The sequence below is a fragment of the Panthera pardus genome, unplaced genomic scaffold (genome assembly GCF_024362965.1).
Source record: "Panthera pardus isolate Hobbes unplaced genomic scaffold, ASM2436296v1 HiC_scaffold_15, whole genome shotgun sequence".
In the NCBI taxonomy this organism is placed as follows: Eukaryota; Metazoa; Chordata; class Mammalia; order Carnivora; family Felidae; genus Panthera; species Panthera pardus.
Window position 1 is genome coordinate 3174467 of NW_026526710.1, and position 25635 is coordinate 3200101.

At 44.6% G+C, this 25635-nt stretch overlaps 1 protein-coding gene and 1 long non-coding RNA gene across 3 annotated transcripts in view; both read left to right on the top strand.

The window, feature by feature from the left end:
* The first annotated feature begins 1448 nt into the window (after window positions 1-1448).
* LOC109277677 (uncharacterized) lies at window positions 1449-10524 on the top strand. The gene is made up of 3 exons (XR_002085275.2): window positions 1449-2291; window positions 9116-9216; window positions 9346-10524. It is a non-coding gene; the product is annotated as an uncharacterized LOC109277677 (long non-coding RNA).
* A 9334-nt stretch (window positions 10525-19858) lies between these two features.
* The window catches only part of ATP2A2 (ATPase sarcoplasmic/endoplasmic reticulum Ca2+ transporting 2), a 58133-nt gene continuing 52356 nt past the window's right edge, over window positions 19859-25635 (top strand). The window contains exons 1-3 of one of the 2 annotated variants that reach the window (XR_002085266.2): window positions 19859-20555; window positions 21270-21287; window positions 21375-21457. Coding sequence is in view for 1 of the 2 variants with exons in the window: in XM_019467494.2 (XP_019323039.1) it covers window positions 20438-20555; window positions 21270-21287; window positions 21375-21457 (219 nt within the window). In the remaining variant the exon portion in view is untranslated. The remainder of the gene's footprint in view (window positions 20556-21269; window positions 21288-21374; window positions 21458-25635) is intronic. The other variant, XM_019467494.2, reaches the window with a different exon arrangement.

Sequence of the window (25635 nt, forward strand, 5' to 3'; positions counted from 1 at the left end):
AAAATTATAAAGTGCTGATTGTAGAAAATTTTAAAAATATACTAACGTAGGGGCGCCTGGTGGCTCAGCCTGTTGAGTGTCCAACTTTGGCTCAGGTCATGATCTCATGGTTTGTGAGTTCAGGCCCCACATCAGGCTCTCTACTGTCAGCCTTTAAGCATGGAGCCGGCTTCAGATCCTCTGTCCTTCTCTCTCTCTCTGCCCCTCCCTCCCTCCCCCTCTCTCTCTCTCTCTCTCTCTCAAAAAATAAATAAAACATTTTTTTAAAAAAGTTTAAGGGGTGGTTGGGTGGCTCAGTTGGTTAAGCATCCGACTCCGGCTCAGGTCATGATCTCACAGTCTGTGAGTTTGAGCCTCACGTCAGGCTCTGTGCTGACAGCTCAGAGCCTGGAACCTGCTTCAGATTCCGTATCTCCCTCTGTCTCTGCCCCTCCCCCGCTCATGCTCTGTCTCTCTCCATCTCTCTCCGTCTCTTTCTCCCTCTCAAAAATAAATAAACATTTAAATTTTTTTTGAAAAAAAGAAGGGACACCTGGGTGGCTCAAGTCAGTTAAGCGTTCAGCTCTTGGTTTCAGCTCAGGTCAGAATCTCACTGGTTGGTGAGTTCGAGCCCCACATCCAGCCCTGTGCTGACAGCTCTGAGTCTGGAGCCTGCTTGAGACTCTCTCTCTCCTTCTCTCTCTGCTCCTCCTCTGCTCTCTCTCTCTCTCTCTCTCTCTCTCTCTCTCTCTCTCTGTGTGTCTCAAAATAAATGAATAAACTTAAAAAATAAAAGAAAATTTACTAACGTATAAAGAGGGAGACTAAAGTCACCCATAGTCCACAACTTAACTCCTGGTAATACCTTGAGGCAGCTCCTTTACATGTTTCTGAATTGCACCCATGTCTCTGTGTATATGCGTGTGTGTTTGCACAAGAGGGACTTTATGCACACCCATTGTTTGTATCAGCGTTTATAATTAATGTGTTTTTGTGTTCTGCTTCATCAGAAATTCTTCTGACATATTACTTTAAAACAGCATGAATTAGAATTTTTTTTCCTTATTAAAAAAGAATACATGTCCATTTTGAAATGATCACCGTTCACACTGATCGAGTCTTATGAGACTGGGAACCCCGCTAATCACTTTACACCCATTATCACAGTTCATTCTCCAAGCAGCTCTCCTTGGTAGATGCCGAGAAACTCCTTTTACAGAGAAGGGAGTGAGGCCTCCCTCCTTTCCCAGAGAGGTAAAGGAGCTCCTCCTGGCCAGCAAAGGGATTTCACACACAGGGTTTCATCAAACTGGCTACACCCGTGCCCTTATTTAAATTAGTGATGACATAATCTCCAATATGCATTTATGGTGATTAACCATTCCCTTTTGTTGGACATTTAAGGGTTGGGTTGGTGGTTTTTTTTTTTTCCTTTCATAATGAAGCAATGATAATCTTTGCATAAAATCATCTTTGCTCACATCTCTTGTTATTTCTTTAGAATCATTTCCTAGAAGTGACATTACTGAGTCATCCTTTTTGAAGTCTTGTTACTTATTACCAAGTGCCTTTCCGGAAAGCCAGAAGGCATTCCCAGCGTGTCTGAGGGTGTCTAAGACAAGGTCCTCTTTAAGAGCAGTGCAGTATGGTTGCTGCAAATTGTATGTCTTTGATTGGATTTACATTTCCTTGGTTACTAGTGAGGCTGGACTTATCTTTCACACATCTTTTAACTAGTCGGTGTAGACCCGTGAGTAATCGTCACACAGAGCAACTCGTCATTCCTGTCCATACTTCGTTCTTGCTCTCACGCTGTTGATTTTGCCTTTCAGTGCGGACCCAGATAACTTAGGGGTGCCTCCGCGAGGAAAATTGTTTCCTATTCGACATATCCAGAAGAACTTTGTTCTCAGTGAGGACTTGTGTCTCCATTTCGACCCATCACCTCAGCCCCTGCCACCCTGTCAGCTCCCTCAGAGGTGCCCCACCTCAGAAGAAAGGTCAGAGTTAAGATTTCCCTTAACTGAAACTCAATCTGCAAGCTCAGACCATTCTAGAAACAGTATAGGATTTTTCAGGAAGTAACTGAGCTAAAGCCAAAGGGCCCATGCACCCCGCCTTCTCTTCCCAAGAAGTTTCAATTCTTTTTGTTCTCAGGGGAGATGAGAAAGGGAGGGAGGCCAGAAGAAGAAAAGAGGGCTTCTCAGGTGCCCCCTCACTGAGCTTCCTGACGGGAACCTCCTGGGCTCCTGGGTCCCTGAAGAGCCTGCAGTTCTCTGAGTCAGACAGGAATGCACCATCACCTCAGACAGGTGACAGGTTGACAGGTCGTGTAATCCCCTTCCTCCCCCTGGAGGGTCAGAAGGACAGAAGGTGCAGCCCAGCACCCTGCGGGGAGAGGCAGGTGCCAGCAGGTTAGTCACATGCACCCTTGGAGTCCAGAGGGATTCGCATGAATCCCTCACCTCAGACTCCAGTCCCAAATATCTGTTCCCATCGGGTGAGGCTCCCGGATGCCCGGATGCCTGGTACCCTGTCCTGCCTGCTGCTCCAGGACCACCCAAGGCTTCCTCCAGGCTGTCCTCCAAAGGGAGATTCCTTCCGGGGACTCCTTCCTCTGCCAGGCGCCAGTGTTGTGTTCCCATTTTTCTGCTCCTCACCTCCACTTAGGATCTTTGGCTCAGGTTGTTGGATAGTCAGTTCCTTCAGGTTTTCCCTGCATGGAGCCAGAGATTTTGAATGCTTGCAAGCAGGGGAAGTGAAGAAAGTGGGAATCTGGCAGTAAGACCTTTCCTCAGACTCTTTTTTTTTTTTAATATTTTAGTGTGCATCTCTAGAAATCAAGGACTCCCATTTATTTATTTATTTATTTACTTACTTACTTACTTATTTATGAGAAAAAGAGAGAGTGTAGGGGAGGGGTGGAGAGGGAGAGAGAGAAATCAGAAGCAGGCTCCATGCCCAGCCCAGAGCCTGACACAGGACTTGATCCCATGACCGTGAGATCATGACCTGAGCCAAAATCCAGAGTCGGACACTTAACCACCCAACTGAACCACCCAGGTACCCTGCCTCAGGCTCTTGACATACACAATTCCTATATGTTTTTACATCAAAATCTTGTCTTTGGCTCTATTCTCTATTTTAAGTCATGTTCCAAAAGCCTCCCCCCCTACCACTACCTTCTTTCACTCTAGCCTATCCGAGCGTCAGAATATGGGTGGGGGTGCTGCACACCATGAAAATGCTGGCACTTGTGAAGCGATGGGAATTATGAAGTGCATCAGAAAGCTAAAGATGGCACTCCGCTTATGCTGGTAGGGCTTCAGTGGCATCCTCAACAAATGTCTGGGTACATCCTTCAGGTGGGGCAACAGTTAGAGTTAGGGAAGCAAAGATATAGAAGTCACGCTTCTGACCCTCACCAGATCATAACAAGATAAAGTCGGTCTGCAGGCCGAATGAGTGGTCATCCACAGCGCTGTACGAACTCCCAGGAGGGAGAATTCATAGAGGTGAGGTGGCCAGGAAGTCTTCACAGAGGCAGCTCTTCAAGCTGGACTTTGAACTGAAGGCGAGAGTCAAGACTTGACAAGTGGCTCCCTGGAAGAGGACATCCCAGCAAGGCTGTAGGGAACAAGCTAAAACTCAGAGGTGGAAATGCAGCTGGCACCTTTGGAAATTGCGAGACCATTCTAGCTGCTCCAGAACACGCATGAAGGGTTCTGCATCAGTCAGGGCTCCCAGAGAAGCAGAACCAGTAGGAGGTATATAGTAAGAATTGGCTTATGAGATTGTGGGGGCTGGTCAGGAAAACCTGAAACCCATAGAGAGTGCCACCAGAAAGGGGAGACTAGAAGGAACTAGAAGGAAACTCTCTAGCAGGAACAGAAGCTGTTGGATATATATAGGAATTATATATATATATATATATATATATATATATATATATATATATATATATAATATCTATATGGTCTCATATTCACCTGTTGATGGACACTTAGGTTGTTTCCATGTCTTGGCTATTATGAATAATACTGCAGTGAACTTGGGAGTGCAGATATCTCAATATCCTGTCTTCATTTCCTTTGGATATATACTCAAAAACAGGATTGCTGGATCATATGATAGTTAGTTCTATTTTTAATTTTTTGAGAAACGTCCACACTGTTTTCCACAGTGGCTGCACCAATTTACACTCCCAACAGTGCACAAGGGTTCCCTTTTCTCCACATCCTCACCAACACTTATCTCTTGACTTTTTTATGACAGCTATTCTAACAGATGTGAGGTGATACTTCATTGTGGTTTTGATTTGCATTTCTCTGATAATTAGTGATTTTTAGCATACTTTCATGTACCTGTTGGCCATTGTATGTCTTCTTTGAAAATCTGTCTACCCAATTCCTCTGCCCTTTTTTTAATAGGATTGTTTGGGCTTTTGCTATTGAGTTGTGTGAGTTCTTTTTATGTATAGATATTAACCCTTCATGAGACATATGGTTTACAAATAGTTTCTCTCACTCCATAGGTAGCCTTTTCATTTTATTGATGGTTTCCTTTGCTGTGTAGAAGCTTTTTAGTTTGCTGTAGTTCCAATTTTTTTATTTTTGCTTTTGTTGCCTTTGTCAAGACTGGTGTCAAGAGCTTACCCCTTATGATTTCTTCTAGGAGTTTTATGGCTTCGGGTCTTAAATTTAAGTCTTTAATTCATTCTGAACTGATTTTTGTGTATGGTATGACACAGGGGTCCCAGTTGCATTCTTTTGCATGTGAGTGTCCAGTTTTCCCAACATCATTTATTGAAGATACTGTCCTTTCCCTGGTGTATATTCTTGGCCATTTTGTTGTAAATTAATTGACCAAATTTGCGTAGATTTATTTCTGGGCTCTCTATTCTATTCCATTGATCTATGTGTCTGTTTTTATGCCAGTATAATGTGTTGATTACTTTAGCATTGTAATATAGTTTGAAATCAGGAAGTATGATGCCTACATAATGTCAACTGATCATGAATGTCAATCACATCTACAAAATACCTTCACAGCAACGACTAGATTAGTGTTTGATTGAATAACTGGGAACTGTAGTCTAGCCGCACTAACACATAACACTGACGATCACAGGTAGCAATCAGAAAGGAAAATAGAAAGAGAGAATGAGGTCAACATGGTTTTTCAAAGCCTGAGGCTCATATACATGAGTAAACTTAAAATTTCCTCCCAATGGAGTTAGATTTCAGGTATCTTTCTCTATTCCCAAATTCTCCAACTGGGTACCTCTTCAGTGGAATCTTAGGGTCTAGAGAGGAAAATTAGGTTCATCATGATCCCTTTTTAGACCTGAAACATCATTTTTCCAAGGCTAAACCAGATAGGTTAGTTAATATGTACAGGTTCCAGACTACCCATGTTTCTAGCACACATAGCACCAATAAGCACTAGGCCTGAGAGTTCGTGGGTTAAGAAGGAAGACTATTTCAAAGTTTTCTCTCTCTCTTCCACTCTGTCCATCACTGAAACTAAGGTTCCAGAGGGCAAGAATAATGTTTGAAGGTATTTGTGTCTCCTTCCATACCTGCCACCCTTCCCCAAAAGTCTAAGATGGACCTCTGAACACCCAACAGGTCAAATCTACAGCTGAAGCCCAATGAATTAGGCATAGGTGGGAAGCTGCTGGTGCCACAATGACCCTGGTTCGATGATTCGGGATTCACCAGCTCAGGACTAGTAATGAGACGGTTTGCTCATTCCTGGAGTGGTCATACAGAAAAAGAAAGACTAAAACTCTCTGGTCTGATATGGAGCTTATGTGGGAGATCTGAGGGAGGACTCCATCCATTCTGTGACTTGGGAATTGAATCATGCATGACTCTGGGCCTTGCCCTGTAAGAGTTTGGTGCTCTTAATGCCTTAGAGCCACAGGTGACCCTGGGGAACAGCTAGGAGGAAGCTTCCACTGAAAGTTTACATCTGTGCACCTGGGCTTCTGAGAGCTGGTTCCATCCACGTCAGTAGCTTCAAGAGCAGAAAAATGACAGAATGAGGCTGATGAACTCCTTCTGACAGTTACATCTGCCTTTCTGGAAGAAAGAGGAGGAAAATAAGAAACAAGTGGCAATGCTTCCCAGATTTAGAAAGTAAAAAAATAGCCAACATGGCATCTGAGATGCTTTGGTCACTGGGATCTTGGGTCCTGTGCCTGAGGCCTGCTCCATCTGGAATCACTCTCAAAGGCCTAACCTAGGGGGTAGAATGGGGTGGCCTAACCTAGGGGTGGAGTGGGGTGGAGCTGCCAGAGCCCAGAGCACCTAGTGTAGCTACAGTTGAATTAGCAGAATAGAGAGCATAGGTGAAAGGTGGGCTCACCAAACTGGTATTGTCCTCAAGAGCAGGACAGTACAGCCAGGATCAAAATGATATGGAGCAGCCTCTAAGAAAAACAGTATGGAGATTCCTTAAAAACATTAAAAATAGAACTACCATATGATCCAGCAATTCCACTTTGGGTATATATCCAAAAGAATTGAAAACAGATCTGGGAGAGCTATTTGCACACCACGTTCCTCGCAACATGTTCACAATGGCCAAGAGAAGGAAGCAACCTAAATGTTCACCAACGGATGCATGGAGAAAAAAGATGTGGTGTATACATGCAATGGAATTTCATTCAGCCTTAAAAATAAATAAATAAATAAATAAATAAATAAATAAACAAACAAACAAACAAATAAATAAGGAGGGGCACCTGGGTGGTTCTGTCGGTTGAAAGTCCAACTCTTGGTTTCAGCTCAGGTCATGATCTCACAGTTCATGAGTTCGAATCCCACATTGCACTGTCAGCGCAGAGCTTGCTTGGGATTCTCTCTTTCTCTCTCTCCCTCTGCCCCTCCCCTGATCACACACGCACACTCTCTCTTACTCTCTCTCTCAAAAATAAACTTTAAAAAAAAGGGAAATCTTGTCATATGCTACAGTGTGGATGAACTTTGAGGACATTATGCTAAGTGAGATAAGCCAATTGTAAAAAGACAAATACTGCATGATTCCACTTCTATGAGGTATCTAAAACAGTCAAACTCTCAGAGAGTAGAATGGTAGTTGCCGGGGTCTGGGAGGCTGGGGACAAGAGGGAAGTTGCTGTTACACTGGCATAGAGTTTCAGTTTTGCAAGATGAAAAAGTTCTAGAGATCCGTTGCACAACAAAGTGTATGTAGTTACTACCATACACTTAAAAATAGTTAAGATGGTAAATTTTATGTGATGTTTTTGACTGCAATTAAAAGAAAGGGGGGTGTGGCACTATAAAACCCAATTATGCATGTGCTAAGATTAGCTCAGTAATGAGTCTTGAAGTGGAATCCTGTCTGCTGTGCGGGGTACCCCATACACGGCATGGCAGGCCCCCTGCCCAACCTCACCAAGCCACCTGGTCCACCCAGAACACATTATCTGGAAGAACAAAAGCATCATCTTCATATACATTGGCCATTTCCCATGATTCCCCCAAGCTGATTTTGTTCTAGTATGTTTACAAATCAGTGAAGTACTTCTCCTCTCTAATAATAATGGTAATAACCAGCATTTGCTCAAAACTTACAACAAAGAAATTACATTATATATGATGAGTAAGATGAAAATTAACTGTAGTCAAGCCAATCCCCAAAAGCCCTTTAAATTGCCAACAAAATACAATATATATATATACATATATATATACATGTATATATATGTGTGTGTGTGTATATATATATATATATATATATATATATATATACGGTTTAGTGTAAACAACCCTCCTATATAGTAGTTCTTATACAAACTAAACTGTTTGAATTATTGTGGTAGCTCAGAGGAACCAAAAGGAAAGTATATATGCAAATGTCTGGATAGTCACATCATTTCATAACTATTGGTGGTGGAGGGGGTGCTGGCGAGTGAAGTTTTTGCTCATCTGCGGGTTTTACTCGGTTCTCTCTTTTTTTATTTTTTAAAGTTTAAACCTTTATTTATTTTGAGAGAGAGAGGGAGAAAGAATCCCAAGCAGGCTCCATGCTGTCGGCGCAGAGCCTGATGTGGGACTTGAACTCACAAACCCTGAGATGATGACCTGAGCTGAAATCAAGAGTTGGACGCTTAACTGACTGAGCCACCGAGGCGCCTCTTGTTTCTCTTTTAATATTAAGGCTCTATAAAAACCTGACAATTGAGAAATTGTCATCAGCCAATATTCCCACAGTGCCAAATCCCATGGCAATGCTTTCTTCAAGGTACGAGCAGCCTTCACAGTCTGAAAGAGGAGGTGGGACCTATCACACAGAGATGAGTTCTCTACGGTGCAAACCAGTCTATTTCCAGGCACCGGCAGTGCAAAATTTGGCAGCCCTAAATGAAGTCACATCAATTTTGGAAGCAAGGGGGAAAAAACAGCTAAGTGTTTTAGGGAAGAGAGAGAAAGTGAAATCCTCATCTTTGATTTGGTCTGGGAAATCCGACATTGTAAACTTAATAATATGGATTACAGAGGAAGGGGAACAATGAGGATTTCAGCTTTTCCTGTGTTGTTCTACTTATTTATTTAAATATATATATATATATATATATATATAATTAGAGAGCAAGAAAAATGAAGTAGCTGTAGATGTAGATAAAGATATAACTAAACCTAAAATTTTTTTTTAAAAAAAACAACGTAATTGTGAGTAAAAAAAAGCAATATGCAGGAAACACACAGAATTGGTGAGGTCTGTATGTACGATTAGAAAATGCAAAACAGTACAGTTTGCAAAATTGCTTATGGAGATACGTATAGATATTTATCTTTGGTAAAAATATAAAACTGTGCATGAGGAAGACAAACTCTGAGTTCAGGATAGAAGTCTCCACTGAGAAAGAAAGGAGGAGGAATTCACAGAGCTCACAAGGACTCCGATTGTGCCAAGCATGTTACATTTCTTCAAATGGATGATGGGTATATGAGTGCTTATTATATAATTATTGTACTTTTTTATATGTCTGGCATATTTCTTACTAAAAAAAGGAACATATGAAAAATATGAAGCCTCTATATACTCAATAATGTTAGCAGATGTGTTTATTGTTGTACGATTGACCCCAATGATTTGTTTCAAGGAGGCTGGATCTTAAGAGGAGCCTAAGATAAAGGTGTGTGTCTGTCCACCAGCTCTACCAAGTGCTATGCTGCACACTTCACTTGAGGAAAGCTGCCTGAGGTAGGTTCTATTTTCCACATCTCACCAAAGAGGGACTAGGGACACCGATTAAGTAGTTTGCCTAAGAGCATACATTCCTCACCAGGTGGCTGCAATTCCCTGAATTTGTTTTCCTACAATTTCCAAAAGGTGGTATTTTGGAAGACCTGTGATAACTCTGAATCATGAAACTGGAGGAACAGAACAAATCACAAGTTAAAACATACCTAACGTCTGCCAGAAAGTACCCGCTGAGAGCATCATTAGCCTGAAGTCTGGATCTAATGCACTAAGCCCTCCCCTTCCCTCTTAACCCCAATCTCTTTAATTGACATTTAGTTGCCTGCGGTCAGATCTCTTTCAATCCCAGTGCCTACAGGCTCCTGATCTTGGGCGACTGGGACAGCTAGACCTATCTTTTCTTAGGCCCACTCTTGCTTTATTTCCCTTTTTTTGGTGTGTGCATACTGCTTTAATTGGGCAATCATTATGCCATTCTCCCATTAACGTCGGTGGGGAAGTGAGTAATCAAACTCTCAATTGTAAACTTCGATAAGATAAGGTCAGCAAGACGTGTGGTCCTGAGATGGCACCCCGCACCCGCAAGGGAAAATGACTCTCGGTGGCTCTCATTGTTTTGGGGCTTGTTTGCGTTGCTGTGCACTTGTAATGGAAAACGAATAAAAATAAAAATCCCGGGGCCCATTTTGGCGCGCGCTTGGGAAGTTAATCCCACTGTCCTGGCAGAATTCCAGCTCAGGTCACTGCATTCTGCTGGCGGAAGCCGCCTCATGCGGTTTTCAGTGGATGTCACTTTCTTCTTTGCATCCTTCTCAGGGCTCCGTGTGCAGCGCATTCAACAGCTGGCCCTTCCCCACCTGCAGGAGCTACAGTTCTGCAGAACTCAGAATGACCCCTGCCTCTTCCCCGGGCAGGAAATTAACCTGCTCCAAGGACCAGCCACTGAGATATTTGCTGCAGTCAAGATCTATATGAATGTGTCTTTCTCTGAGTGCCTTTAAGCAGCCACAGAATCAGATTACTCTCCTTAAATGATTTTTCAAGGAATCACACAGTTTCTTACAAGTCTCTAATGCATATATTCCCTCCATTTGTTTTGTAACGTTTTGTTATGCAAACTAAAAATGTCTCCTTATCTGAAGTACTTAGAAATTTATCTCCCTTCCACCCATATATGCTTATTGTTGCTGCTTTTGTTTTCACAGATTTTTTTTTCTAGTGTTTAACTCTTTCCCCTATGAAATGTATTGCATTTTATGGTGTGAGGAATGGTTCTAACTAGTTGTTCCCCCATACAAATAATCCTCTGTTCTTTTTTTTTTAATTTTTTTTAAGGTTTTATTTTTGAGACAGAGACAGAGCATGAACGGGGGAGGGGCAGAGAGAGAGGGAGACACAGAATCGGAAGCAGGCTCCAGGCTCTGAGCCATCAGCCCAGAGCCCCATGCGGGGCTCGAACTCACGGACCGCGAGATCGTGACCGTGACCTGAGCTGAAGTCGGACGCCCAACCGACTGAGCCACCCAGGCGCCCCAATAATCTTCTGTTCTTAACAATGTTTACTGAATGGCAGTTTCCAATTGTGTGTCTTCCGCAAATGACTTAAACCTGTCTGACCATCAGCTTTCAGGATCTGGGGAGATAGGAATGACACCTACCTGACAGGCTTATCCCAAGGATGGAGCAAGCCAGCACGTGAAAAGGTCCTAGCACGTTGCATGCATGGCAGATATGTGTTTAATAAATGATGTCTTCCTTTTAGTCTCCTTTCCTTCCTTTTTGTCTGCATCCGCCTATTTTCTCCTAGAGCCCTTTTATGTACCACTGAAATCAAGCGTCTCTAGAATGATCCAAATGTTGTCTATCCCAGGTTATATATTAGGAAGCTACTAAGTAGAAGGGTTGGGGGAAGTGGAGGAGGTAGAGGGCAGTGAAGACACTTTTCTTCAAGGGACCCCACCTAACAACACTTGCACTTTCTTTGCTTGCAAATGACAGGCTGTTTCTGCAGCCTCCTCTGTCCCCACGTCAGAGGATCCCTCTTAGAGGCTGCTCTTCTGAGGCCTTAAAATGCTCCCCTCCCCAAGTTGCCATGTCAGATGTTTAAGGGAAATCTGATTTTTTAAGGACAAGGCTCTATGTGTGGGTTGTTTTATTTCGGGGGTAGGGTGGGGGTAGGAGTTGGCCATGGGTTTGCTGCATTCCAGGAAGAGGGAGGACTCTGCTCTCCTCCGATGAGTCATGGAAGAGAAACGTCTAATGTTTGCAAACATCTCCAGCCAAGCCTTTGCTTTCTTGGACTCCACCCATCCCCCCCACATCTGTGCAGATTGGACCCACCTGAGAAGATTCAAAAGCGAAGCTTGAAGTCTAAAGCAGAGGCTGTGGATTCTACCACCATTTGAAATGGAAAACCACTAAGGGAAGGAAGGGGAAGCAGTACCCTTGTATCTGGACTCCAGCATGTGAGACACGGGACAAGACCTTACATTGGGTGTATCTGTCTCCAAATCAGGACATGATCTGGGTGGTGCAGGAGCACTGAGTGAATGAACAAGGCTGTCCCAAGAGGTGTCTGCAAAAGGACTGGGAGACTGAGAGAAGCCTCTGGTGGGAGAAAGGAGCAAAGGGGATTGCAGAGAAGAAAGCAAGGGCTAGGAAGAGGGGAAGCCTTGCAAGTGGGAGAAGCCAGGAGCTGCTGCTTTCCGGGGAGGATGAAGGCCGAGCGGGCTGGTGAGAGACCGGAGCAGGCGGGGGTGTGCGGGCGAGGACCATCGCCTCAGCCTCGGCAGACTGCTGGAGCCAGATGGGCCTCATGATGCATCCTCCCAGATGGAACGGATCAGGCTCGTCAGACATGCTTCCCTCAGGATACACAGTGTCCCCCTCCCTCCCCCTCTCTGAAATCAGGAGAGAATCACAAGGTGACTTGGGAGGGCAGCCAGCCTCCAGGGATCTTGTGTGAACTATCAGGTAACGACAGCGGGATCACAATAGGAGACCTAAACATGCCTCCACCACCACCACCCCCTTTTTTTTTTCTATTGTGGGACATCAAGGGAGCAAGCTCATGAGCTTGGGAACAAAGATCCTATTCTAGGAATTTGTCCACTGCAACCCTACCCGGCACATTCACAAGCCTTGGATTTCTGCCCGACGGAAACTCTACCTGCTCACTGTGCCCCTACCACCGCCAGAGCAACACCCTGGCACCTGGCAGGGAAGGGAGACTCTGAGTGGCTCATCATTTAAAATTAAAAATCACATTTAATCACTGTTCATTTTTCTACCAGGCTCCGGAGGCCCTGTCGTCTCTTCATTTTAAACATTTTGCTGTTCAAGATCTGAGCACCTTGGGGGGTGAGACAGGAGGGCAGTGGAAGAGAACTTTTGAAATCTTTCCACAAAAATCAAAGAACAAACCGACTGGAGGGAAAAATAGCTGCTATATTTAAACTACATTATCCCATCAGGGAGTTATGGTTTTGAAAACCATTCCGCAGTACTTTGTTTGGCACTGATGCATGGGTTTCTTGTCTTTAATTTTTTTTTAAATGGCAACATTTTTTTTTCCCCAGAGCAGTAATTGCAAAGGAAGTGAAGGGCTTCGTGAATTAGTTTGGGAGATATGTACCGAACACCTGCTACAGGCCCCGCATCACGCTAGGCACTGGGAGGACAGAGTAAATGAGGGAGCCCTCAGGTCCTCAAAACAAATAGTTATCATGCATTCATTCATTATTGTGCATATTTTAAGTACATATGATCTCTGTTCTCCTGGAATTTTTTAAAAATAAGTTTATTTATTGTGTGTGTGTGTGAGAGAGAGAGAGAGAGCGCGCGAGCGCGCGCGCGGGCGAGCCAGGCGGGAGGGGCAGAGAGAGCAAATCCAAAGCAGGCTTCCCACTGTCAGGGTGGAATCCCGCCGGGTGGGGGGCGGGGCTTGAACTCACAAATCGTGAGATCATGTGACCTGAGCCGAAATCAAGAGTCAGACGCTTAACCGACTGAGACTCCCAAGCACCCCTCTCCTGGACTGTATAATAATTTGGTGGAAGAACACAGACAGCAAACAAGTGACTTGGTTGATAAGCAGAGTGAAAGAGTACCATTCACATGTACATTTGCCAGTTTGCTGTTCCTTCTGTTCCAGATGCTGTTCTTCTCAGCTCTGACTATGCAAATGGCTATGTATTATTCGTGTGCTCACTTCTCAGAGGGAGGTGACCATCCATCCCACCCCCCTATCCCCCAACTGTCACTCTCACATGTGACTCCATGTCATGGTCAAGTGGCAAGATCAGGTAGACAGGGGGGTACAGGAGTCTGGATATACAAAGGTGTCTGTCATCAATATTTAGGTGGAATTTAAAGCAGTGGGCCTAGGGGTGCTTGGATGGCTCCATCGGTTAAGTATCTGACTCTTGATTTTGGCTCCGGTCATGACCTCACGGTTCGTGAGATGGAGCCTCATGCTGGGCTCTGCACTGACAGTGCGTGCTGACAGTGTGGAGCCTGCTTGAGATTCTGTCTGCCTCTCCCTTGCGCTCACTCTCTGTCTTTCAAAAATAAACATTAAAAAAGAAAGGAGTCAGATGCTCAACAGAAAAAAATAAGCAAATAAAGCAGTGGGCCTAAGGAAAGACTGTGGATTGAGAAACAATGTTGCACGTCACTCGGTCCTGGAACACTCTGCATTTCGGGGTGAGTACAAGATGGGAAAGGCAAGAAAAAAAGGCTGAGAAGGAGAAGTCAGAGAAGTAGGAGGCAAACCCGAGTTACTATACTATAGTTGAGTGCCGTACTATAGTTGAGTGCCGTGTGGGACACAGGACAAGACACAACTCATTTCTGGGGTGGTGAGATAGGAAGTGATGGAGAAGCGATGGCCATTGTCAGAGAAGGCCACCAAGATGGGATGGGATTTAGCCTTCATCTTGGGAGGATGATTAGGGGTTTGCCGGGATCTGAGCAGCAGGCACAGCCTGAGCAAAAGTGCAGAGAACAGATAAATAATCCATTGTGGCAGGAGCTTTAGAACTAGAGGAGAGGCTGTGGCAGATATATGGCAGATAAAACAGAAAACTGCAATGGAATAATCTAGGGCCATTCCTAACCAGGCTTCCCAGTGTTCATGCTAGTTACTTCCTCCAAGAGGAGTTAAGCTCTTTGACTTTCCTCAATGAGGTGGACGTCTTCTGCTTTGTCAACCCAACATTCGTTTCTTTCCTTGATTTGATTTTCCTTAGGGGCACTGTTTTCCAGGGTGCGAGTCCTAAACCAGCAGCATCAACATCACCTGGGAACTTGTTAGAGATGCACATTCTTGGACTCTGTCCCAGATGTACTGAATGGGAATTCTGGAGATAGGGCCCAGCAGGCCCCCTGCGTGATGTTGCCGCATGCCAAAGTTTGAAGACCACTGCTTCAGGGAAACACTTCTTCCTAACTCTCCATCCATGTAATTCAGGTAGGGCTGACCACAGTCCCTGTTTCAGGTGGAGCACAGGACTCTCAGGAGATATTAGACTTTTCCCTCCATGAAACTGCTAAACTTGGGGGACTATAAACTGAAGATGCTGGGGGCCAGGTCTGCTGTCACCTAGAGAGACCCTATGTCAAAGCCAAAAGCAAAGGGAAGCAGCAGAGCCCAGGAATAGAGAGATTCTCAGTGATTTTATTAGAGCACCTGGATCAGGCTGTTCTGAATTTGGTGTCTACTCCCGGCAAGTCCCTTTATTACAAGCATCAACTAGTCAGTTGGCTTTTGGACACTGAGTCATCAAAAGAAGACTTATTGGGGTGCCTGGTTGGCTCAGTCAGTTAAGCATCCAACTCTTGATTTCGGCTCCAGCCTTGATCTCAGGGTTTGTGAGATTGAGCCCATGTTAGCTCTGTGCTGACAGTGTGGACCCTGCTTGAGATTCTCTTTCTCCCTCTTTCTCTGCCCCCAACCCCTGCACTTGTGCCAGTATGCAAGCACGCACGCACTCTCTCTCTCTCTCTTTAAATAAATTAAAAAAAAAAAAAAAAGAATACTTATCAATGGAGGTGGGAGGCAAATTCTGGAAAAGGCATTATGTATCTGGCAAATTCTTAGATGTTAAAGTTATAGTTTGTGAACACGTAGAAAACATGGTAGTCACTAGGCACTGGCATGTGTTCAAAAACACAAGCCATGCAAACTGAACACATTTCACAGAAATTTGAAAATTCACTAGAATGTGACTTGGAGACTGTTCACTAGAACGTGCACTTTGAGTCTGTTGTAGACAAGGCATGTAGAGTTTAGCAACACATTGGAATAGTTCTCTCATTAAGTTCTTATGGGCAAGTCAAGAAATATGGGCTACATAATAATGCAGTGAATTAACATCCCATAGTTACCTGAAGAGACTTTAATTTACATAACAAAGCCTTGTAATAGTGTAACAATTCTGCTCATTATTCCATTCACCAGGCATGTGTTCCAGAGTCAGTAGGAGATGCCAGATGTGACTGAGTTGGGTGGCCTTGGTTCCTACCTGCCTCTCAGTGTGAACACCTTACTGTTTTGAGCCTAGCATATAAATATGTACTTTTCATATAACATGATCCTTAAATCAAGCTGACCACATCAGGTGCTCAACCAAAAGAATGTATAGCAAAGTATTCCAATGCTGTATAACAAAGTATTATGGGAGACAAAGAGGCAGGAGAGTGCATTATAAGATTTTCATTTTCCTGACTTTGGAACCTGTAGCCAGGTTGATTTTATAGCCAAGTTGATTTCATAGCCAAGTGAACAACTAAATCCAGCTTATTAGTTATTTTCTAATCTGGAATGAATGTCTAGACATTCTATTGGATGAAGATATAGAAGTCATAAGTCATGCTTACCAAATTTATGCGTAACCCAAGCTGGGACACAGAGATAAAACATGACTTGACGATGAAGACTCCAAAAAAACCACAACAGGCTGCAACGACCAAAATGAACATGAGAACATTCCATCATAATCAGAGTTCAATGCCTGGGTTAAAAAGAATCAACAGTGCAAGTACCCCATGGGAAGATTTAACATGACTGCCGTTTATGTATACAGGACTCAGTTCTCAGTTGATTGTTAAGACAAATCAACAACGTGCAGGGGAAAGCATCAGAACCAAAGGAGGACAGCGCGAACTCCACTAGGTCCTTGCTCCAAGACTATGCCCAGACTTTTGTGTTCAGTGTTGGGTGTCTCCAAGCCTGGACAATGAGGATGCTGAGGGTTTGCAGACTCCTGCTGTAGGAGGAATAGCTCAGGGACCGAGCTGTTCCTTTTAGCTGAGAAAAGAGACTTTATAAAGCACAATAGATATCATGAAATACTCAGAGGGATCTCACACAGAGGAGGGATTAAATGTATTCAGAGTTGTTCCAGAGAGCTAAAGGAGAACCAATATAAAGGAGAAGCTAGTTAGGGGAGGAGGATTCAGCCCAGAATGAGATGGCTTTAATGATGAGAGCTGTCCAAATATGGAACAGGCTGCCTTTTGCAATAACCATCGCTTTACAGGAGGGCTGTTGAGGGTTGGAAAGTTGGCCGGGGCCTGCTTTCCAGGTCACTGTTTTTTACTGGGTCTTTTCTGTCTGCCTAGCTTTTTTAACTAGCCTGCCTATTACCAGCTAATGTCCTCCTTTATTAATTCCTTTGAGGTTCTTTGATCAAATCGTCCATCATTCTGAATTACTGTTTCTCTTCTTTTCCTCTCCCTGTCCTCAATTGATTGAAAATAGCTGCAATCCTTGGAAGACAATAGAGTATTTTCAAAACCCATTCTTATTTTTTTTTTTAAACCTTGTTAACAAGAAGCACGTTTAGGTCAATGCACAAAATAAATTGAATATAAGTTTATTTCTACATAAGAGAACCTTGATCTTTCTGCCCTTGGGAGGCTGGCTTTATGCTAAATTTTGGCAACCTATAAACAAATTTCAGAGACACCCACAGGTTGAGGAACCAAGAGCATAAATGGTATGTGACACAGAAGGGGCCAACTCTGGGCTAAAAATCAGTTTCAGTGTAAAGGAGTATTCCCACCTCCCGCAAATAGCAGACTTGCAAAGAACAGTCTCGGAGGTGATGACAATGTGGTAACGGCACCAATAAGAACTTACACATCGCTCTCTCCGAGAAGCCTTTAATGCTGCCTAGTTTTGTATTCATTAAACCTGACTAACCTTCACAATCATTCCCATGAGGCACGTAGTTCAGAGGCCCTCCTGTTTATTTCACAAATTGGAAATCAATGAACCTGGGTTCAGCAAAAATTTGTTGAGGTTCCTCCCATGGTGAGGCCCTTTGCAAGTCACTGGTAGATCAGGGATACCGGGACTCCTTCATTCCAACAGCAGGTGTTCAGTAAATGATGAGTATATACCAGGGACCTTTCCACATCCTGAGGATGGACAAGAAAGACAAACCCATATTCTCATGGAGCTGGTTTCCTAGTAAGGGGAGACAGACAGTAAACAGCTAAAGAAAAACACAGTATCACAGATAAATGCTGTGAAGAAAATAAAACAATGGGATATCAAGGGTGACTGGGGAAGGTAACCACTTTATGCCCGCCAAGACATCTACAAGGAGATGACATGTAAGCTGAGATCTGAATGATAAGATGGAACTAGGCACCTGACAATCTCGAGAAGACCACTGAATACAAAAGTCATGGTCGATGGGGCGCCTGGGTGGCTCAGTCGGTTAAGCGTCCGACTTCAGCTCAGGTCACGATCTCGCGGTCCGTGAGTTCGAGCCCCGCGTCGGGCTCTGGGCTGATGGCTCAGAGCCTGGAGCCTGCTTCCGATTCTGTGTCTCCCTCTCTCTCTGCCCCTCCCCCATTCATGCTCGGTCTCTCTCTGTCTCAAAAATAAATAAACGTTAAAAAAAAAATTTTTTTTAAAAAAAGTCATGGTCGAGACCCCCTCAAGAAACTCATGATCACACTACAGGTGCTTACAATCCCAAGTACCCGTGGAGCCATGGAACAGAGACCCAAAGTCAAATGTCCAAGATAATTTCCAGGCGAAGATAGGTAGCAATCCTCCCGCCTGTAGTGCTTCTATCGTTGCCAAAAGAGATGAGGTGAGGCCAAAGAAATGGTGCAGACCTGGTCTCAGAGGGAAAAGAACCACCAGCCCTCCGTTACTACACCCCACCATGCAATCAATCACGTGTCCCTCCTGGAGGAGGCTCCAATCCTGTGACCTAACCAGTTTCCACCTTGCTTCTCTCAGCGCATTGCCATACACTAGAATTTTGTTTGTGTGTTTTGTGTAGGGTTTCGTTGGTCCTTTTCCAAGTATCAATGAAAACTGCACGCCAGCCTCCACTCCTTGGAAATAATTAAATGAAATGACGTGCCTGATTTTTTCAGCTGGGTAATGCACTGTGATTTGCGTCTGCTGAAGGAAGTCATCTTAAGTCCTGAGGCTGAGCCATCGGGGACAACTGAGGTGTTTTTTCTCTGCTTTGGCTCTTGCGGATGGCACACTATCGCCAAACACAAAAGTAGACTAAATGCTTCATTCTGCGACATATTCGCTTAAGAAAGCTGCTCTTTGTGATGCGAATATGTTCACCTTTTGTTCATGAATTCAAGGCAGAGGTCCCTTCCCGTTTAGTAATCTAACTTTACAGAAGAAAAATGCCCTTTATTTTGCTGTCACCTAGGTTTTGTACAGACCTCTGCAGCAAGTCCTCTGAGGTTTAAGAATAGGTTGTGGATTAAAGTCCTTCTTGCTCCTAGTGGGGAAATCGGAAATCTAGAAAACAGCCTTGATCTTAATGCCCAAGCGAAGCACCTTCTAGCACAATTCTCATTATTTAGCAGTTATGGTGGCATAGCCTGTGACAAGGCTGTGTGAGCTATAAAAATTAAAACCTCCTCCTCCCCCGAGTGGGATTTCTTCGGTCAGAGCACGCAGACCCCGCTGGGGAAGGGCTGACATTTGTGTGCGGTGGAGCGCTCGGCTGGGGGTGTGGGATGCGGTATTCCTGAAGCGACACATTCGGGCCGTGTGGGAAATGAACTGCGGAATTCCTCCCCTTGATTCCTGAAGGGGGCTCTGAAGGAGACAGATTAGGATGCAGAGTGCGGCCCGGGAGGCGGAGGGCGAGGGGGCGAGCCAAGGACACCAACCCGAACGCGCTTCGGAAAGCCCAGTGCGGAGCGAGTTCCCAGGTTCCTCGGCCTCGCCTTCCCCACCACCCACCCCCGCCCAAGGCTCAGGCTGACCCCGAAGGGCAGGCAGTAATCCTCAGGGCAGCTAGTGCAGGGGGCCCACCGTGAGCCCTCGACCTCCCTGGGGTCTGTCCGTGAGTGAGCGGGGTTGAAGACCGATGGAGCCCGAGACCCGCCGAAAATCCGCCCTCCGCCAGCCGCTGGCTACGGCGCGTACTGCGCGAGCGCGGCCCGGCGCGCGCCGGCCTCTATCCGGGTTCCTGGGGGCGGTGCGCAGGAGGGGGCGGGGCCTGCGCGGCGGCGTGGGCGCGAGTCGCGCGGGAGGGAGGGAGCCGAGGGGAGGGGGCGGGGCCGTGCCGCCCGCGCCGCGCTGGGCCCTCTCGGCCAATGAGCGGCGTCCACATGCTGCGGCGGCGGCGAGAGGGGAGGCAGCGGCGGATAAATGCTATTAGAGCAGCCGCCGCGGAGCCGTCCCCGACGCCACCTCCTTCTCCTCCGCCGCAGTTTCCTCTGCCGCTGTCGGGGGTGCGGAGCTGAGGGAATAGGGCGAGCGCGCCGCGCACCACCCTGCCGGCTCGCTGCCCTCGCTCCGTTCCGCCCTCAGGGGTCGGCCGCGCGCCCCCTCCTCCGGCCCGGGTGGGGCCGCGAATCACCTCGGGAGAGCGGGGAGGGGGCTCTGGGGCCGCGGCCTGCGCTCCCGGTGGGCGGTTGAGGGCGAAAGAGGCCCTCCCTTCTGACGAGGGGAGGGAGGGTCAGGAGCCCCCCACCGCCCAGCTGAGCCAGGGGCGTGCGCCGGCGAGGGCCGGGCTGCGAGAGGGGCGGTTGTCTGGGGGAGGGGGCGCGGGGTGATTCAGCGCCCGGCGAGGCGGAAGCGGCCGCAGGAGGAGGAGGAGGGGGGAGAGGCCAGTCAGCGCCTGGGCGCCCAGGGTGGCACGAACCCGCGGCCCGAGTGCGAGGCGGAGGCGAGGAGGCCGCGGGGACTGGAGGCGAGGCCGGCCGGGCCCCCGCAGCCATGGAGAACGCGCACACAAAGACGGTGGAGGAGGTGCTGGGCTACTTCGGCGTCAACGAGAGCACAGGGCTGAGCCTGGAGCAGGTCAAGAAGCTCAAGGAGAGATGGGGCTCCAACGGTAGGTGCCCGGCGCCGGGGCTGCAGGGGCCCCGCGCGGCCCGGCGCGGGCCCGAGAGCCAGGGAACATGGCTGACCGGGCTCCACCTCGTGGGTCTGGGCTCCGCGCCCGCCGAGGGCTGCAGGCGGCGGGTCGAGCCCGCGCGCGGGCCCCGCGGGAGAGGGGTTGCAGGCGGGGGCGCCGGGGTCTGGTCTGCGCCTCCTAGATCTCGCGCCTCGAACCCTTGACCTTCCCCGCACACAGCCAGCTCTCCGGCTTCCCGCACGCAGCTGCGGGCCCCGCTGGAGAGACGGACGAGTCTCCTGCAGCTGGGTTGTTCCCTGCGAGACATTTTCTCGTCCCCAGCCAGTTTATGAGGCGTCGTTGCAGTTGGGAATGCCTCTAACCGTTCTTGTACTACCCAAAGTTACACATCTGGCAGAAGTCATGACATAGCTGAAATGACTCCTTGTTTCGGGAGCCCTGTTTAGGTAGCGATGAGATTTTGTGCTTCGGGGTAGACCTAAGGTATTGGTTACGGCAAATACTGCATGTTTTCTTGGGGGTACTATTTTAGTATGGTTTCTATTACAAGTGGTTGAATGTTCATATACCTAGGTATGTCTTTCAAAGACAGTGGTAATTTTAGGAATTCTCTTTTGAAAGACCATGCTAATTTTTTTTTTTTTTTTCCCTCCTTGTTGACACGTTGCCTGGCGAATTTCTGCATTATAGAGTTACCGGCTGAAGAAGGTGAGTAATCTTAGCATGTTCTTTTTTTTCTCCCCTTTGTGTTCTGATGTTAAGATGACATTTACAACAAATGTTTGTTTCTCACAGGAAAAACCTTGTTGGAACTTGTGATTGAGCAGTTTGAAGACTTATTAGTTAGAATTTTATTGCTGGCAGCTTGTATATCTTTTGTAAGTATAAAGAAACTTATTTTCTCTCAGAAAGTTGACTCTGTTTCATAGATGAAAAAACAAGAAACAAATGTCTGTTGGGTGACAATGTTATATTTAGAGATTTAAGCTGTGTCTCCATTTTTTTTCAACTTCAGTATTTTAAAATTATAAACAAAACACTTGAAGCCATTTGTGTTGTAGAAAATCAATGAATGCCTGACATTGACAGTGCAGTTAGAAATTGTTGCCAAATGGCACAGGGTCTTATAAATTTTTGTGGTTTATGAGATTTTTAACATCAAAAAGTTCTTTATCGGGAGGTCTTTTTTCTGTTTGGGTTCTTCCACTGTGTAAGATCACACTAATATGATGTTGGGCCCTTTGTAGTCTGTAAATAGAACTTACAAAAGGAATATTCCAGTTGCTCTCCCTTCCTGGTAATGGCAAGGTGACAGTTGTTTCTGACAGTGACAAGAATGATGACGGCGGTGATGGCACTACTGTTGACCAAATTTGGTCACTGACCTTTAGGGTGGTATATTTATCTAAATTGGACCCCTGTCTTGAGTGACTCCTAGGTAGAAAGAACAAGGTTCAGTACAATTGGTTCTAGATCTTAAAAATAAAAACAAAACATATAGTGTTTTTTCTTGTTCTGTATGTGCTTACCGAATTGAGTCCTGTATGGTTGCTAAGAAACTAGTGAAATGCAAAGGACTACAGCAGAAACAGGGTGATGGGTTGGTGAGGATATTTCTAGGTTATATTAACATTTTTTTTCTGTTCAATATTAATTTTTTATTGCATTTTTTCTTGGGCAGTGGACTTCTTGGTAGTTTTCCTAAAAATGGTCATGAGTAAGACATAGAAGTTCCTAATCCTAACAGCAAGGGATGACTTTTGCTCTTTTCTTTTTTTTCTCTTCCAAATTTTTATTTAAATTCTAGTTAGTTAATACATAATGTAATACTGGTTGCAGGAGTAGAATTTAGTGATTCACCACTTAAATATAACACCCAGTGCTCATCATAACAAGTGCTCTTCTTAATACCCATCACCCATTTAGCCCATCCCCCACCCACCTACCTACCTCCCTCCATCCACCGTAGTTCTCTTACCATTACGCTTTTGTTTTACATTACAGTATATTAGTCTTATAAAATAGGATGGGAAGTGATGGGAAGTGAAATTCACCCAGTGTAGTATGTTTTTTCAGGCTTCACAAAATTGACAGAGCTTCAAGTTTTCATTTTTGTATGTTTGTACATATGCAAGCCCCAGAAATCTCCTTTGTTCTTTATGACAGCCATATCGTAGAAGACTATTTTGAGAACTAAGTAAAAAGGAAGCAGTGGGCACTTCTTTAGGTGAGGGGGGAAATTTGGTAAGAGGTGAGTTTTTTGGAGTGATACTATTTACAAATTCTATCATGCCATTTGGCAAAGTGATATGTAGCTATTAATAATAATTCAGTCCTCAAGAATGTTTTCTATGGTTCTCATTGAATAAAATTAAGAGAGTGTCATAGCAAATCATTCAGCATCCTGAATTACTCTATACCTCTTAACATGTCTGTCTGTTCTTGATTAATTCAACACCACCCACCCCTCCACCCTCCCCCACCCTTTCTAAACGGCTGCTGCCTTACCGATTAAGATAAAGGAGTAGAGCTGTTTGATTAACCAGTTTCAGTACTTTGTCATGGCACAAAACAAATAATACATTTGGGGTAGTGTAATGTTTATGTTTAAGCTAGCTGCATAATTCTGAAGTAGCCTCAGCGTTGGTAATTAAAATACGGGGGTTCAATAATATTATCAGGGACCCCTTAGAATAAGTCAGCTGGTATATACAGGGCAGAGAGGAAATAAATTTTTTTGAGTTATTCTGTGTGTGTAACTTAAGGCAGTGTTGTAACATCACTGGCATTATTTCTAGTAAACAAGCTCTTGGATATTTAGGTTGTATAGGATCTCTTGAGTTGCCAGTTTTGAATGACTTTGTATTAGCACTTTGATTTAGTAATGTATGTGAGTTTTACTTTGAAGAAAGGATCTTCTAGTTTCTAAGCATTTTCAAATGGGTTTTAAAATATCTGCTTTAATTTTATCATAGGGCAGGGTGTTGGATTTTTATAGCTTTATAGAGCTATATTTTGGAATTGAAATTTGAATTACCTTTTTGGTAACTACTCGGAGTTAATGCTCAGGAAATGAACTGGGTGACATTTTTATTTTATGGGTTGATAAAGAAAAATAATAAATTTTAGGAAATACTGTTAGTTTGCTTTGACTTGGTTGATCAAGACATTTCGGATTTAAAACTTGCTTCGTTGATTTTCTTTATGTGGAATTGGCACTATTGCTACATTGTGCTTGACCTTTTCATTCCTCATTTCTTTATCTTTCAAAAGATCACTGAGTCTTTTTTGTGGTAATCTGTTTATTCCTATGTAACAGGAGAATCATGGTAGAATATTCATGCTCTTTTGGAAGAGTGAATAGGCAGTTCTACAACATGTACACGATGTATGATATATCCTCAGGTTCGGCTGAAGTTAAAAAGAAATATTAGGCGTTATTTATTTCAGATGTCAGACTAAGTGTTAACTGTAGGAAGCTACGTTAATGTTTTACACTCATGACCTGTATGGATAAAGGGTTTGTTTTTTTTTTTAATGTTTATTTTTTGAGAGAGAGAGAGAGACAGAGCACGAGTGGGAGAGGGGCAGAGAGAAAGACAGAATCTGAAGCAGGCTCCAGGCTCTGAGCTGTTAGCAGAGTCCAACATGGGGCTTGAACTCGTGAACCACGAGATCATGACCTGAGCTGAAGTCGGATGCTTAACTGACTGCACCACGCAGGTGCCTAGGGATAAAGTTTGATTAACTTGTAATGTTCACCAAATATAAGTAGTTTTTGTTTTCTTTATTTTTTTTTTTTTAAGTTCACTTGGATTGGAAGAAGTGAGTTATCTCTGTCCCATTGCGTATAAAGTAACATTAGAAATTCCTTAACTTGACATTTAGGACCTGCTGTCCTTGCAGTTTGTCTTTACGTCCTCCTTGGTCACAACTTTGCCCTTCATTTAACACATCATATGGTTGCTTACTGGAATACCCGTTCTTTTCTCTCTTTCACTGCTTCACTAGGTATTTATTGAACACCTGGGACACGGCACAGATGCTGGGGATACAGCATTGAACAAAATAGGCAAAGTCTTTGACCTGGAGCTGACATTCTAATGGAGGCAGATTATAAACAAGTAAAACATGTAGTCTGTTGGACAGTGATAGAGAACTAAAGCAGAGGGATAAGAATATGAGGAGGGAGGAGTGCAGTTTTTAAGTAGGGCGGTCAGAAAAGTCTTCCAAGAAGGTGACATTAGAGAAAAGACCTGAAGGAGATGAGCAGGAGGGCCATATTTGCCTCCTCTGTGATAACACGGCTTGTCAAACTTTCTCTGCCCTCCATCCCCCTGTCCCCACCACAGCTACTTCGACGGATTCTGAAATGCTACTAAAACTTTCTTAGAGCAAGGCATTTTTCAGCTTCTCACTTGTAATTGAATAGTTTGTTTTTCCTTCCTCCTGGGCCCTTTAAAAGGGATTCTTAATATTTTTTAGAGCCTAGGTTAGTGCTTTTGATAGAACAGATAGATATTTGAGTGAGTTTGTGTTGGTAGCATTTTCAAAATACAGAAAAATGTAGATCTGTTTTCTTAGAACAATATAGTCAAGAAGTGTTTTATATAATGTAGTGATTTTATTTTTTTCCCTGTATTTTAATTTCTTACTTTAAAAAAAAAAGATAAAATGGATAGTTTACTGATGGGTTTAATTTATTTAGAGCCTTTCTTTAAAATATTTCGAAAGGTGAATGTGTGTTTTTCTTTTTTTTTTTTTTTCTTTTTAAATATTTGTTTTAGAGAGAGCAAGACTTGAGCATGAGCAGGGGAGGGAGAGAGAGAGGGAGACACAGAATCCCAAGCAGGCTCCAGGCTCTGAGCTATCAGCACAGAACCCGATGCGGGGCTCGAACCTACAAACCCTGAGGTCATAACCTGAGCTGAAGTCGGACACTTAACCGACTGAGCTGCCCAGGCACCCATGTGTTTTTCTTTTTAAACATTATATTCTCAAATCTAAAAACAGTATTTTTATTTTTTTTAAACATTTATTTTGAGAGAGAAAATAT